This window comes from Heterocephalus glaber, unplaced genomic scaffold (assembly GCF_053883595.1).
Source record: "Heterocephalus glaber isolate CG9 unplaced genomic scaffold, H.glaber_assembly_v1.0 deba00001472, whole genome shotgun sequence".
NCBI lineage: Eukaryota > Metazoa > Chordata > Mammalia > Rodentia > Bathyergidae > Heterocephalus > Heterocephalus glaber.
In genome coordinates this window covers 937,250-949,041 of record NW_028258315.1, presented here as the reverse complement: position 1 = coordinate 949,041, position 11,792 = coordinate 937,250, and the positions used below count along the sequence as shown (strand labels likewise).

At 38.3% G+C, this 11,792-nt stretch overlaps 1 protein-coding gene across 1 annotated transcript; it reads right to left on the bottom strand.

Moving 5' to 3' along the window:
- Positions 1 to 9,883: 9,883 nt before the first annotated feature.
- On the bottom strand, positions 9,884 to 10,828 carry LOC101697841 (olfactory receptor 2B11). The gene has a single exon (XM_004847886.2). The coding sequence runs from the start codon at positions 10,826 to 10,828 to the stop codon at positions 9,884 to 9,886; it is 945 nt and encodes a 314-aa protein (XP_004847943.1).
- Between the last annotated feature and the right edge of the window lie 964 nt (positions 10,829 to 11,792).

The following is an 11,792-nucleotide window of genomic DNA, read 5'->3' as shown; positions in this document are numbered from 1 at the left end:
ACAGAGGCCGGAAGTACGTCATTGCGGCACTGGGCTAGCGCGGTTCTGGCTGCGTCCCCTCTAGGAAGTGCGGAGGTGTCCGCACATCGGTGGTCGCTGGGCGCTCTCAGGACCTAGCAAAACTCCTGCAGTAGTAGGGTCCGATCTGGCCACAGCCAGCTTGTGAGGCTTTATACGTATTTACTCGCCGAACAACCCTGTGAGTTATCTACACCCGACAGATGAGGAAACCGAAGTACAATCCTTCTGCATTTATTAGTTGCCATTTCCTGGGGCGTTTCCTTTTCCTGGCCTTCTCTCCTTTTATTACAATAAACTCGTGGATTATTTTTAAATTCAGTGTTACAATTACCCTCATCATTTAAGGCTCAAATAATGTCAAATGTGCTCAGTTTATTTCTACCCCCAAACACTTTCTGTGCGCCTTACTCTCTCACCCTGCAGGCTCTTTTTGTAGCCAGCAGTACAAAATGGAATTTTAAATTAGACTTTTTTCTCCAAACTTCCTCCCGCTGAGCTCACAACCAGAACCCCTTCCTCTGCTCAGCCTTACAGCAGTGACAGACTGTGAAGATGCTGCCCCAGGAGGAGCGTCTGGAGCAACGGGAGCCCGGTTTCCTGGGAGGACAAAGAGCTGAAGATGGTTGGAAGTGGGAAAGCAGGTGTGGAGAGCCGCATTGTATCTCCGGGCTCCGCTCTCCACTCTGTTCCTTACTGTGAAACACCCTTACCCACCTGTACACGTGGGGATGGTAATCTGAGGCTAATGGACCCTTCTGTCTCCTCAGAGATGACTCAATAAATCCTTTTTCTTCTTCCCAAATAAATGGCCTCTTTGCTGTGGTCAGTAGTGAGCAAAAGAGCTGATATATCTGAATCTACGTGGCTGGTAAGAGTTGCACACTTTTCTGTTCCATTTCTGAAATCCATCATTCTTTCAGTGAAGAATAGCACACAAGGGACGGGGGATTTTGCTCAGTGGTTTCACCGCCTGCCAGGCAAGAACAAGGTCCTGAGTTCCATCCCCGGTACCAAAAGAAAAGAAAAGAAAAGAAAAGCTTACAAAAGCCCTGATGTTAGAATTTGGATCAAAAAGACCGCCCCCCTAAAGGCTCCTGTGTTCAAGGGTGGGGCTTTTGGAAGGTGATTAGATTATGAGGATACTAGTATCATCAGTGGGTTCATAATTGAAGAGTTTATAGCTGAATGTGGTCCTAGGAGGTGGGGCCTAGATGGAGGAAGTAAGGTTGGGGTGGAAATAACCTGGAAAGGTACATTCTTGTGCCTGGTCCCTTTCTCTCTCTGGTTTTCCTTGGCATTGGTCAGCTTTCCCATTTCTTTTTTTTTTTAATTTGTATTTTATTGGTACATTTTAGGTATACATTATAATGACATTCATCATTGGAAAGTTGCACCTTTACATACTCTTGGTTCTTATTTTTCCCCCTTCCCCTGCCCTCCCTTCAACCCCTCCACCCCTCCCTATTCACAAAGACTTTGTTGCCATTTTTTTCCTTTCCCCTACCTCTCCCACTTCCCTTACCCCTTTATACCTTTTCTTCCTATTTCATATTATCAGTTATACATTTTGATTCTTATTTACACTTTTAGTTTCTCCAGAAAACTAGTTACACCAGAGAAACTATTCAGTATTTACTCATGTGTGTCCTATTTATTTCACTTAAGAGTATGACCTCAGGGCCGGGGATTTAGCTCAGTGGTTCTGCTGCCTGCCTTGCAAGTGCAAGAACCCGAGTTCGATCCCTGGCACAAAAAAAAAAAAACAAAAAAAACCCGGTATGGCCTCAATGTGCATCGATTTAGCTATAAATGTCTCTAGTTTCTCATTCTTTATGTCTGAGTAGTAGTCCATTTCATTAAAAAAAAAAAAGCACACATTTTCTTTATCCAGGCTCCAGTTGATGGGCAATTGGCTGTTTCCAAGCTTTAGCTTTTACAAACTGTGCCACTATAAACATGGGTGTGCATATATCACTGTGATATGATTGTTTTAATTCTTTTGGGAAGATACCCAGCAGAGGAATAGCTGGATCAAATGTGACATCTAATCCTATTTTTTTCCATTGAGTTTATTGGTACATTTTAGGTATACAATACAGTTACATTCATCGTTGGGATCGTGTATCTTTACATGATGTATCTTGGTGCTTATTTTTCCCCCATTCCCCTGCACTCCCTTCACCCTAATCCTAGTTTTCTGAGGTATCTCCATATTGATTTCCACAGTGGTTGCACCAGTCTGCACTCCCACCAACAATGGAGAAGGGTTCCTTTCTCCGCACAACCCTGCCAGTATTTGTTATTGGTTCATTTCTTGATAGCAGCCATTCTTTCTGGGGTGAGGTGGAATCTCAGTGTTGTTTTCATTTGCATCTCTCGAATGACCAGTGATGTTGAACATTTTTTCATGTTTATTTGCTGTTTCTACTTCTTTGTCTGAGAAATGTCTGTTCATTTCAGATGCCAATTTTTGGATTGGGTCTTTAAATTTGGGAGGTCTGATTTTTTAAAATTCTTTATATATTCTAGATAATAGTCATTTGCCTGAGGAACAGCTGCTAAAAATATTTTCCCACATTGTAGGTTGTCTCTTAACTCTGTTGGTTGTTTCTCTTGCAGTGCAGAAGCTTTGTAATAAGATGAGATCCCAGTTGTTGATTTTTTGTGGTACTTCCTGTGTTACTGAGGTTTTGTTCATAAAGACTTTTCCTATGCCAACGAGAAGACTTTTTTTTTAATCAATCATGGTTGTTCTAGTAGCTGAATTCCTGTAAAATGTTAACAGAAAAAAGAGCTTCAAATCAAGAGCCACACATAATATTTTAGCATGACACTAAACACATAATATTTTAGCATGATGACACTATCTTTGTAACACACTTAAATGTCCATCTTAGTATAAAATAGCCATTGTTAAATGTACTCATCCCTCCACAAAAACACAAAAACTTTTACTCAAATTGTTCTTTTGACAGGATGTCATCTAAAGAAAATATATCAGCCTGTAAATGTGCCTGTTGTCATAAGTAGCTGGACTGTAAGAGAAATGCAAATACATGAATCAAAAGGAAGTTATTATCATAAACAATGTATTAGAAAACCTATGTAGTCAGAAAGCATGAATAAATTTTGTACACCAGAAAATTAATAATAATTATCACAATCATATGCATGAAACCTTATGACTTTTAGTTTGGTAGCAAAAGCATATTTTTCATAAAACCTTGGTTTTTTTCACAGAAAATTTAATCTTTTGAAAATGATCAATGCAAACATATCACAAAAATATATTTAGAACATAACCCTTTGATGATAACCAATGTAAACATATTATAATAACATATTTAGGGGCAGAGGAGGTGAGCCACTCCAAATGCCCAGGAGGAAGCTTCCAGGCTGCTGTACCACCACCACCTCCAGCGCAGAGAAGGTGAGCTGCTTGGGTGCCAACAGCAACCCCCCCCCATCAAAATGAGAAGACACATAAACAAGTCTCAAAACCAGACTTCCAGATCACCTAAAGCAACCCCAAAGGGAAACGAGATGAAACACTCCTATACTCAACTACCTGGACTCCCTGAACTGGCAACAAAAGAGGATCTGGAAAAAATGAAATCAGAAATAATTTCTCAGATAACAGCAGATTGTGCCCATACTGCAAGACATGATTAATAAATCCAGAGTGGACACAGATAAAAAAAATAGAGGCACTAAAGAACATGATGGAATCCCAACATAGGAAACAAATGGAATCCATAAAACAGATGCAAACAAATTTCCAGGAGATTAAAAACTTCATTGAAAGTTTATGCACCATAATGAGCCAATGTGAGGACAGAAGCTCAGATGTAGAAGATAAGATTGCAATTAGTGACAAGGAAAAGAAAAATTTCTTAAAAATTGTGAGGGACCACAAGAAATCAATCCAGCAGCTGCTAGATGATGCAAAGAAGAATAACATAAGACTGATCAGAGTCAATGAAGAAACAGGGAAGAGTGCAGATGACATAAAAAACTGTTCACAGAAGTAATGGCAGAAAACTTCCCAAGCAGGGGAAAAGAACTTGACATAAAGATAAGTGAGGCATATAGGACTCTAGCTAGCTGTGATCCAAAAACATCTACACATAGGCATATAATTGTTAAGACTCCAGAAACCCAACAGAAGAACAAAATTCTACCAGCAGTTAGAGAAAAGAAATAAATCACATACAAAGGAAAGTCCATCAGAATCACAGCAGTCTTTTCAATGCAAACTCTCAAGGCAAGAAGTGCTTGGAGTGATGTATTCCAAGCCCTAAAGGAAAACGGCCTCCAACCCAGATTGATGTACTCTGCAAAATTATCTTTCAAAATTGATGGAGAAATAAGATACTTTCATGACAAAGAGAACCTTAGAAACTTCATGAATACCAAACCAGCACTCAAAAAAATTTTAGACAATATCCTAGGAAAATACAACAAGGATCACAACTGCAGGAAACCCAGAAGAATGAATCTGTTGGGTGTGACAAGAAATTAAATGAAAAGAAGGAGAATCCAACAAAAAGAAAAAGTCATGACAATGATAAGTCAATACGTTTCAGTTATAACCATCAATGTTAATGGTCTCAATTCACCAATCAAAAGAAATAGACTGGCAGAATGGGTCAAGAAGCAAGATCCAACAATATGCTGCATACAAGAAACACAATTTAAAAAGAAACTCATAGACCGAAAGTTAAAGGGTGGAAAACAATACTCCATGTGAGAGGAACCCTAGAAAAAGCAGGAGTAGCTATCCTCTTTGCAGATCAAGTGGATTTCAAACCAAAATCTGAAACACTTCTGGTCCTAAGAATTTCAGAAAAGCAATAGTCATCTTGTATGTTCAAATCTATTGTGACCATGTGTTTTCATTCCTCTTAAGTAAAAACTTAAGAACAGAACTGTTGGTTCTTAACAGTAATACAAGAAATTTCTATATTGTTTTCCAAAATGGTTTTGTCAGTTTAGCAGTATTAGACAGTTCTAACTGGTTCACACCTAAGCTGACATTTGTTCTTGTAAAACTTTTAATTTCATCTCCCTAATGAGTGTATAATATGATCTTGTTATTGTACTGATTAGTATTTTTCTGATTCTAGTGTTGCACACCTTTCCTTGTGCTGCACTGGCTATTTATCATCTTCTTGTGTCTACTTTTTAATTGGGTTCTCTATTAATGAGCTGTAAGAATTCTTTATATATTCTGGTCTTAGGTTATATATATTATAAATATGGTCTGTTTAAGGACTACTTTTCATTTTCTTAATGATGTCATTTAAAGTTCTAAATTTTGATGGAATCTCATTTATCAATTTCTTTCTTTTATACATCATGTTTTTTTGTATCCTAGGAAATTCTTGCCTACCCTAAATTTATAAACATTGTCCCTTATAATTTCTTCTTAAAGTTTTATAGTTTTAGTCTTTCATATTTAGGTTCATAGATCCTTTCAACTTATTTTTATGTATGGAAATAAAGGGTTGAAGTTAATTTTTATATACGGATACCAGGTGTTCTAGTACCATTTGCTGAAAACACTATATTTTCCTCTGGTCTTGAATTGAGTTTATGTTCTATAAAATGTTAATATTAAATAATCTTTCAAAACTCAATGGACCATATATGTGTGGTTCTATTTCTAGATTCTCTGTTTTATTCCATTGATCTGTATGTCTTTCCTTACACCAACACTTCCTTGATTACTGTAGATTTAGAAGAAGTCTTAAAATTAGGTAATAAATGTCTTCCAATACTTTTTTTTTCATTTCTAGGTCCTTTGTACTCCTACATAACTTTTAAATTTCAATATCCAATTCTTCATTTATAGCAAGTATACGTAGACCTGAATTTTTATATATACCTAGTGTTTTCTGATCCTGCTAAATTCAAATACAAGTTCTAGGGGCTCCTAGAGATTTCTTAATATTTTCTCTGTAGATGATCATTTCATAAAGATTTTACTTCTACCTTGCCAATCCTATCCTAATTGTGTCATTTCATTGCCAGGCTATTTTGGTTTGGGCCTAGGTTTCAAAGTTTAATGGACAGATGAAGAGTAGGCATATTTGCCCTTGTTCCCCACCTTAGGGAGACAGCATTGTATCTTCTCCATTCATATAAGGTGTTTTTCTGGAAGTATGAAGTACATGGCTTATCTGTTGAGCAGGTGCTGTTCTACTTCTAGTCTCTGGATAGCTTTTGCTATGAACAGCTGTGGAATTTAGTCCAATACTTTTTCTGCAACTACTGATAGGATCATATGGCTTTTTCCTTTCCTCTGTTAAAATGATGACTTTTGGGGGTGGATCCTCCATTGCTGAACCAACACTGCCATCCCCATAACAAAACCACTTTCTACATACTGCCAGATCTGACTTCTAATAGTTTGTTTTGTTGAACAAATTTCTATCTATGTCCATACTTTTTTCTTCTATTATCTTTATCCAGTTTTAGGATTAGCACAATATTAATTTCCTAAAATGAGAGGAGAAGTGTTCTTTCTTCTGCTTTAAATGTTTGATATAATTCATCAGTTAAGATGTATATGAGCCTGTTGTTGTCATAGAGGTAGGTTTTCAAGCTAGGAATATACTTTCTTTAATAAGTGCTATTCAAATTTTATATTTTCTCCGGAGTCAGTTTCATTAATTTGTCTTCCGAGGTACTTCTTAAAAGTTGTCAAATTAATTTCAAAAAATATTTTTGTAATATGCTTTCTGTATCTTTTTAAATTCTGTAAAATCTGTGGTAATGTCCTCTGAATTTTGATATTGTAATTTTAAAAATGTATAATTGATATTGTGTAATAGGAAGAAAAGGTCTAAAGGAGTAGGGCAAATGGGAGGGGTAGGGGAAGGGAGTAGGGGAAATGGCAGGGGTAGGGGAAAGGAAAGAAGGGGAAAAAAATACGAGGAAAGGAAAAAAATGGAAACAAAGTTTTTACAAATAGGGAAGGGTGTAGGGGGTGAAGGGAGGGCAGGGGAAGGGGAAAAAAATAAGAACCAAGATACATCATGTAAAGGTACAAGATCCCAATGATGAATGTGACTGTATTTTATACCTAAAATGTACCAGTAAACTTAAAGCAGTGGGAGCAAAAAAAAAAATTAAGTAATATTCATTGATGTAAGTCTCTTATAAGGCTATGAAGACTATCAGAGTCAGTCTGTTGTAGGGCTATGGAAACTGTTAAGCACCCCCTAGTGAACAAAGACTGGAAAATATTTCTATGAGGCTGTTTCTTTGTTCAAGAAGGGGAGTCCCATTTAGCAGTCTCCTCAAATCTAAGGCTTCCATTTAATTACCTTGACAAAGCTTTTTAAATAAGCTATAAAAACCAGATTATAAGAATTAATACATTATTTGTAACCAATCAAAGTTTTGGAGTGATTATTTTTGGACAACATTATGTATTACATCATTTTGATCTGTTAGCAACCTGGAGGGAAAAAAGAAATGCCTACCTTTAACTTTAATAACCTTTATCTATAAGCCAATTTAAATTATAGGCAAATTTTTTTAGAAAATAATTTTAAAGAGAAAAAGTTATTGAGCTCAAACAAAATAGATACAATTGAATAGACAAATGAACAAACATACAAGACAATTTATAAAACTAGAATTCACTCAAATATATTTAGCCTAATTGAAGTATAATATCCTTTTGTAATTTTTAGGTTCATAATTGTATTTTTTTTGGTACTGGGAATCGAATTTGGGACCTTGTGGTTGCAAGGTAGGTGGTGGCATCACTGACCTAGATCCCCAGCCCTAGGTTCATAATTGTAAATAAGACTAGTCAAAACTTTTTGTAAGTGAATTAAGAGAGATCTCCTGTAGAATTAGAATCAGAAGGAATGAAAGCTCTTTATGCCTGTAGATGTAAACCTTTTATAACAAACTTGAAACCAATAAGCAAACATACATATTTCCTTGAAAAATGACTTCCTCACACCTTCTCAATTTACCTAAGCCTTCTGTTCCTATATATCTCTTTATCCTTCTAACAAGACAAACATACAAAATCCTTTCACATCAAAAGTACATCTCTTTTATCTATAGCCTTCTTAATATTTTTCCTCCATCTCACTATAAACCTTCTATAACAAACTTGTCTTCAGCTGCTAAAATTTTAAAATGCCCCCCCCCCTTTTCTGTTCTCAGATTGTTACATTTTAAAATTTGACTGGCTGCCAATAGAACAGTAGTAATCTTGAGTTCTTCATCAATAAAGTACAGCAAAAAGCAAGTTAACCCTATAATTACAATTCAAGAATTTGCGATGCATAAGAAATGTTTTAAGCACACTAGTTAAACATCAACTCAAAACAAAGATACATTTATCAATTAGCTAAAATTTGTAACTTGATTTCTCTTGTAAAACCTCTTTATGTCTAGTAGAGCACAGTTGCAGCGTCTCCGGCTTTGTTTTGGGTTCCCGACCTGAGTAGGCAGCATTGGGCTGATAACACAATGCTGGCCTTGGGGCTCTTAAAACCAAGAGTGTCTTTTCTCAGCATTTTGCTTTGTGCTCTCCAGAGCTTTCCTAGCCGTTTTCAGTCCATTCCTTACTTTCCCATTTCAGTTTTTTACAAGCTGAGTGCAAGCCTTACTCGACCCTCTCCGAGTCTGACCATGGTGCCCACTCTCATCCCCCTGCACTAAAGCCAAGTACTTCTTCTCATACTTTTGCCCCCACCTCCTCCATACCTGGAAGGCAGCTCAGTCTCCTTCAGAGGGGAAGCACTGGGGTCTGCCTGTAATGATGTCATATTTTCTGAGAGAGGCAAGTCTGCCATGTGAAAGACAGCAGATTTGGCAAACAGTTGTTCTAAAACTGAAACCAAACAGTTCTCACCAGCAGCTGATTGCTGTGGAGCAAAGCTTCAGTGGCTCCCGGGCTCAGTTGTTTGGGCTGCAAAACAGAGTGCACAGGGCTCCAAGTTGTCAAGGTCTCAGTTAAAATCTCAAGGGAGAGAACTTTCCTTCTCTGTTGAGCTCTCTGGATGTTATTTCTGACATGCTAAGTTCCATACCTGAAGTTCTTGTTGTGAAAACTGACAATTGCATTTAACCATCTCCTGCAGCATTTATTCCAACACTGCAGTCCAGCACCATGAGTCCTGGGCCAGAAGCGATTAGCCCATGCTTTATTTCAGCTGACTGCCTTTACTACCTTCTCGCATCTGAAGGACCTGCCTGTTTTTCCTGGTTTTGCTTTCTGTTTGGACATCCTTGACATTGATGCGAGGTGCTCTGCATCATCTGTATTTCCTCCTTTTTTTCTTTTTCTGAGTGGTCTTACTGAGCAGGCAATTGCATGGTTTAATTGTTTAATAACAATGTTTCATTTACCTATTGATTTTTCTTTTGTTTATTTGATAAGTTCTTAAAATAATTAAATGTAAGAAATAATAAAATAATTTTATATTTTAAAGAAAATTTCAGACTGTTTTTAATCATTCTTTAGGTTTTTTTAAGTTCTAACACAGTGAAACACCTTTCAAGATGATACCTTTCAGATATTTGTTCCAGAACTTCAGATCTCATTAACATTTTTCAATGACACATACTGGAAGTTCAAAAACATTTTCAAACCAACTTTCAAGCGTTTTATTTATTTATTTATTTATTTATTGGTACCAGGGACTGAACTTGAGTCCTTGCACTTACGGGGCAGATGGAGGCACTACTGAGCTAAATCCCCAGCTCAAGTATTTTCTTATGGAGCTGGTTTTCTTCATAAGTAAAGGTTTTAGGGTTTACTTCTCAGCATGGCTTTGATAGGACATATATTTAAAGAGAACATTGCTGGTTATTGTTGGGCTTCACCTTGTCATATTCTCTTAGATGAAATGGCCTTCCTCAGAAGCCTCCTCAAAGCTCTTGTCACTTCCTTGTTCCTCAGAGTGTAGATGAATGGGTTGGCCATAGGGGTAATAACACAGTAAAACAGCGTCAACACTTTGGTAAGGTCTTGAGTCTCATCCCCTGAGGGCTGCATGTAGATATAGATACCAGGCTCGTAAAATAAGGACACCACCAGTAAGTGTGAGGAGCATGTGTTGAAGGCCTTAAGTCTCCTGGCAGCAGAAGGGATTCGAAATACAGCTTGGGCAATGTAACCATAAGAGACAAGAATCATGGAGAGGGGACCCATTGTCAGGAAGGTGGCGACCACTCCTAAGATAATCTCATTGACTGTGGTATCTCCACAAGCCATCCTAATAAGACCAGGCAGCTCACAGAAGAAATGATCCAGGGCCTGGTGCCCACACAGAGGCATCTGGAAAGTGAGTGTGGACTGCAGCAGTGAGTTGGCCAAGCCAAGAAGCCAGGCAGTGCCAGACAACTGCAGGCAGAGCTTGCGGTCCATGATTACAGAGTACCGCAGGGGCTGGCACAAGGCCACATAGCGGTCCAAGGCCATGACACCCAGCAGGACACACTCAGAACAGCCCAGCCATTGGAACACATAGGCCTGCACCATGCAGCCTGTGTATGTTATGCTCTTGTTGGCGCCCCCTAAATTGAAGAGCATTTGAGGTACAGTTGTGGTGGTGAAGCAGAGATCCAGAAAGGAAAGGTTGGTGAGGAAGAAATACATGGGACTTTGGAGTTGGGAATCCAGTTGAGACACCAAAATAATAGCAGTATTTCCTGACAATGTGAACAGGTAGGAGGTCAGGAAGACACAGAAGAGAGGAAGGTTCAGCCATGGATATTTGGTTAAGCCCATGAGAATGAAATACTCTGGAAAACTTTCATTTATTTGCTTCATAGAACTGTGAAATGATGGACTGGACCTGCTAAAATTAAGGAAGGAAAAGATGATTTTTTTAAATCCTGAGTTTGCAGACATTCTGAAGACACTAGGAAAAAATATGCTGGTACGGGGATGACGTGGAGAACACCCTCAATAGAAATCATGACAGTATCAAATAGAATATTTATTATAACTAACATAGAGTAACTTCTGCTCCTCCTACCCAGGACGTGGAGCTAGTAAAATGATGCAAACCCATGAAGGTAAAGGGACTGTTCAGACCTCAGCGCAGCTGACGTGGTCGGTGCCCCATGGTGACACAGCAAAGGACACCGCACCTTCCTGGGGTAAGATCTAAGCGGTGTCTTGGGGCCCTTCGTTTCTATTTTCTTTTCTTTCCTTTTTGCCAAGTTAAGTTATCCACTCTTCTATTGATTTTGTGAATGACTTTTTCTAATTTTTTTTGAGATAAGGTCTTCCTTTGTAGTGCAGAGTGGCCTTGAACTCACTACGTAGCCCTTGATTTTCTAATATTTTCCATCTGCTCAAGTTAGCAGAATTGCTTTCCTTTTGTGCAACCAAGAACAATAACTAACACAGAAAATAGTCCAGAAGGAGAGTTGAAATATTCCTTAGTTCTCTTTAAGTCAGGGCACTGATGAAGAAAGACTGAGAGCCCAAGAACTGGAATTAGGGTAGATGGGGCACCCGAGTGTTCCTGGTACCCTGCCACCCACTTCCTGCTGCAGCCAAGACAGTCTTCCTCTTTTATCCGATAAAACTGTCTTGCTTGAAGTGATAAACGTCTCAAGAGAATGAAAGGAAAAGCTTCAGACTTGGAGAAAAAAATTTCAAAAGACATACCACATAAAAGACTGTTACAATTATTTAAAGAACTCCAAAAACTCAACCTTAAGAACAGACAACCTGGGGCCCGGGATTTACCTCAGAGTTCCCGCGGCCTGCCTCGCAAGCTCAA

Excerpts from the sequence above, each read along its gene's own strand:
- LOC101697841 (XM_004847886.2), bottom strand. The coding sequence starts at position 10,828 with ATGAAGCAAATAAATGAAAGTTTTCCAGAGTATTTCATTCTCATGGGC.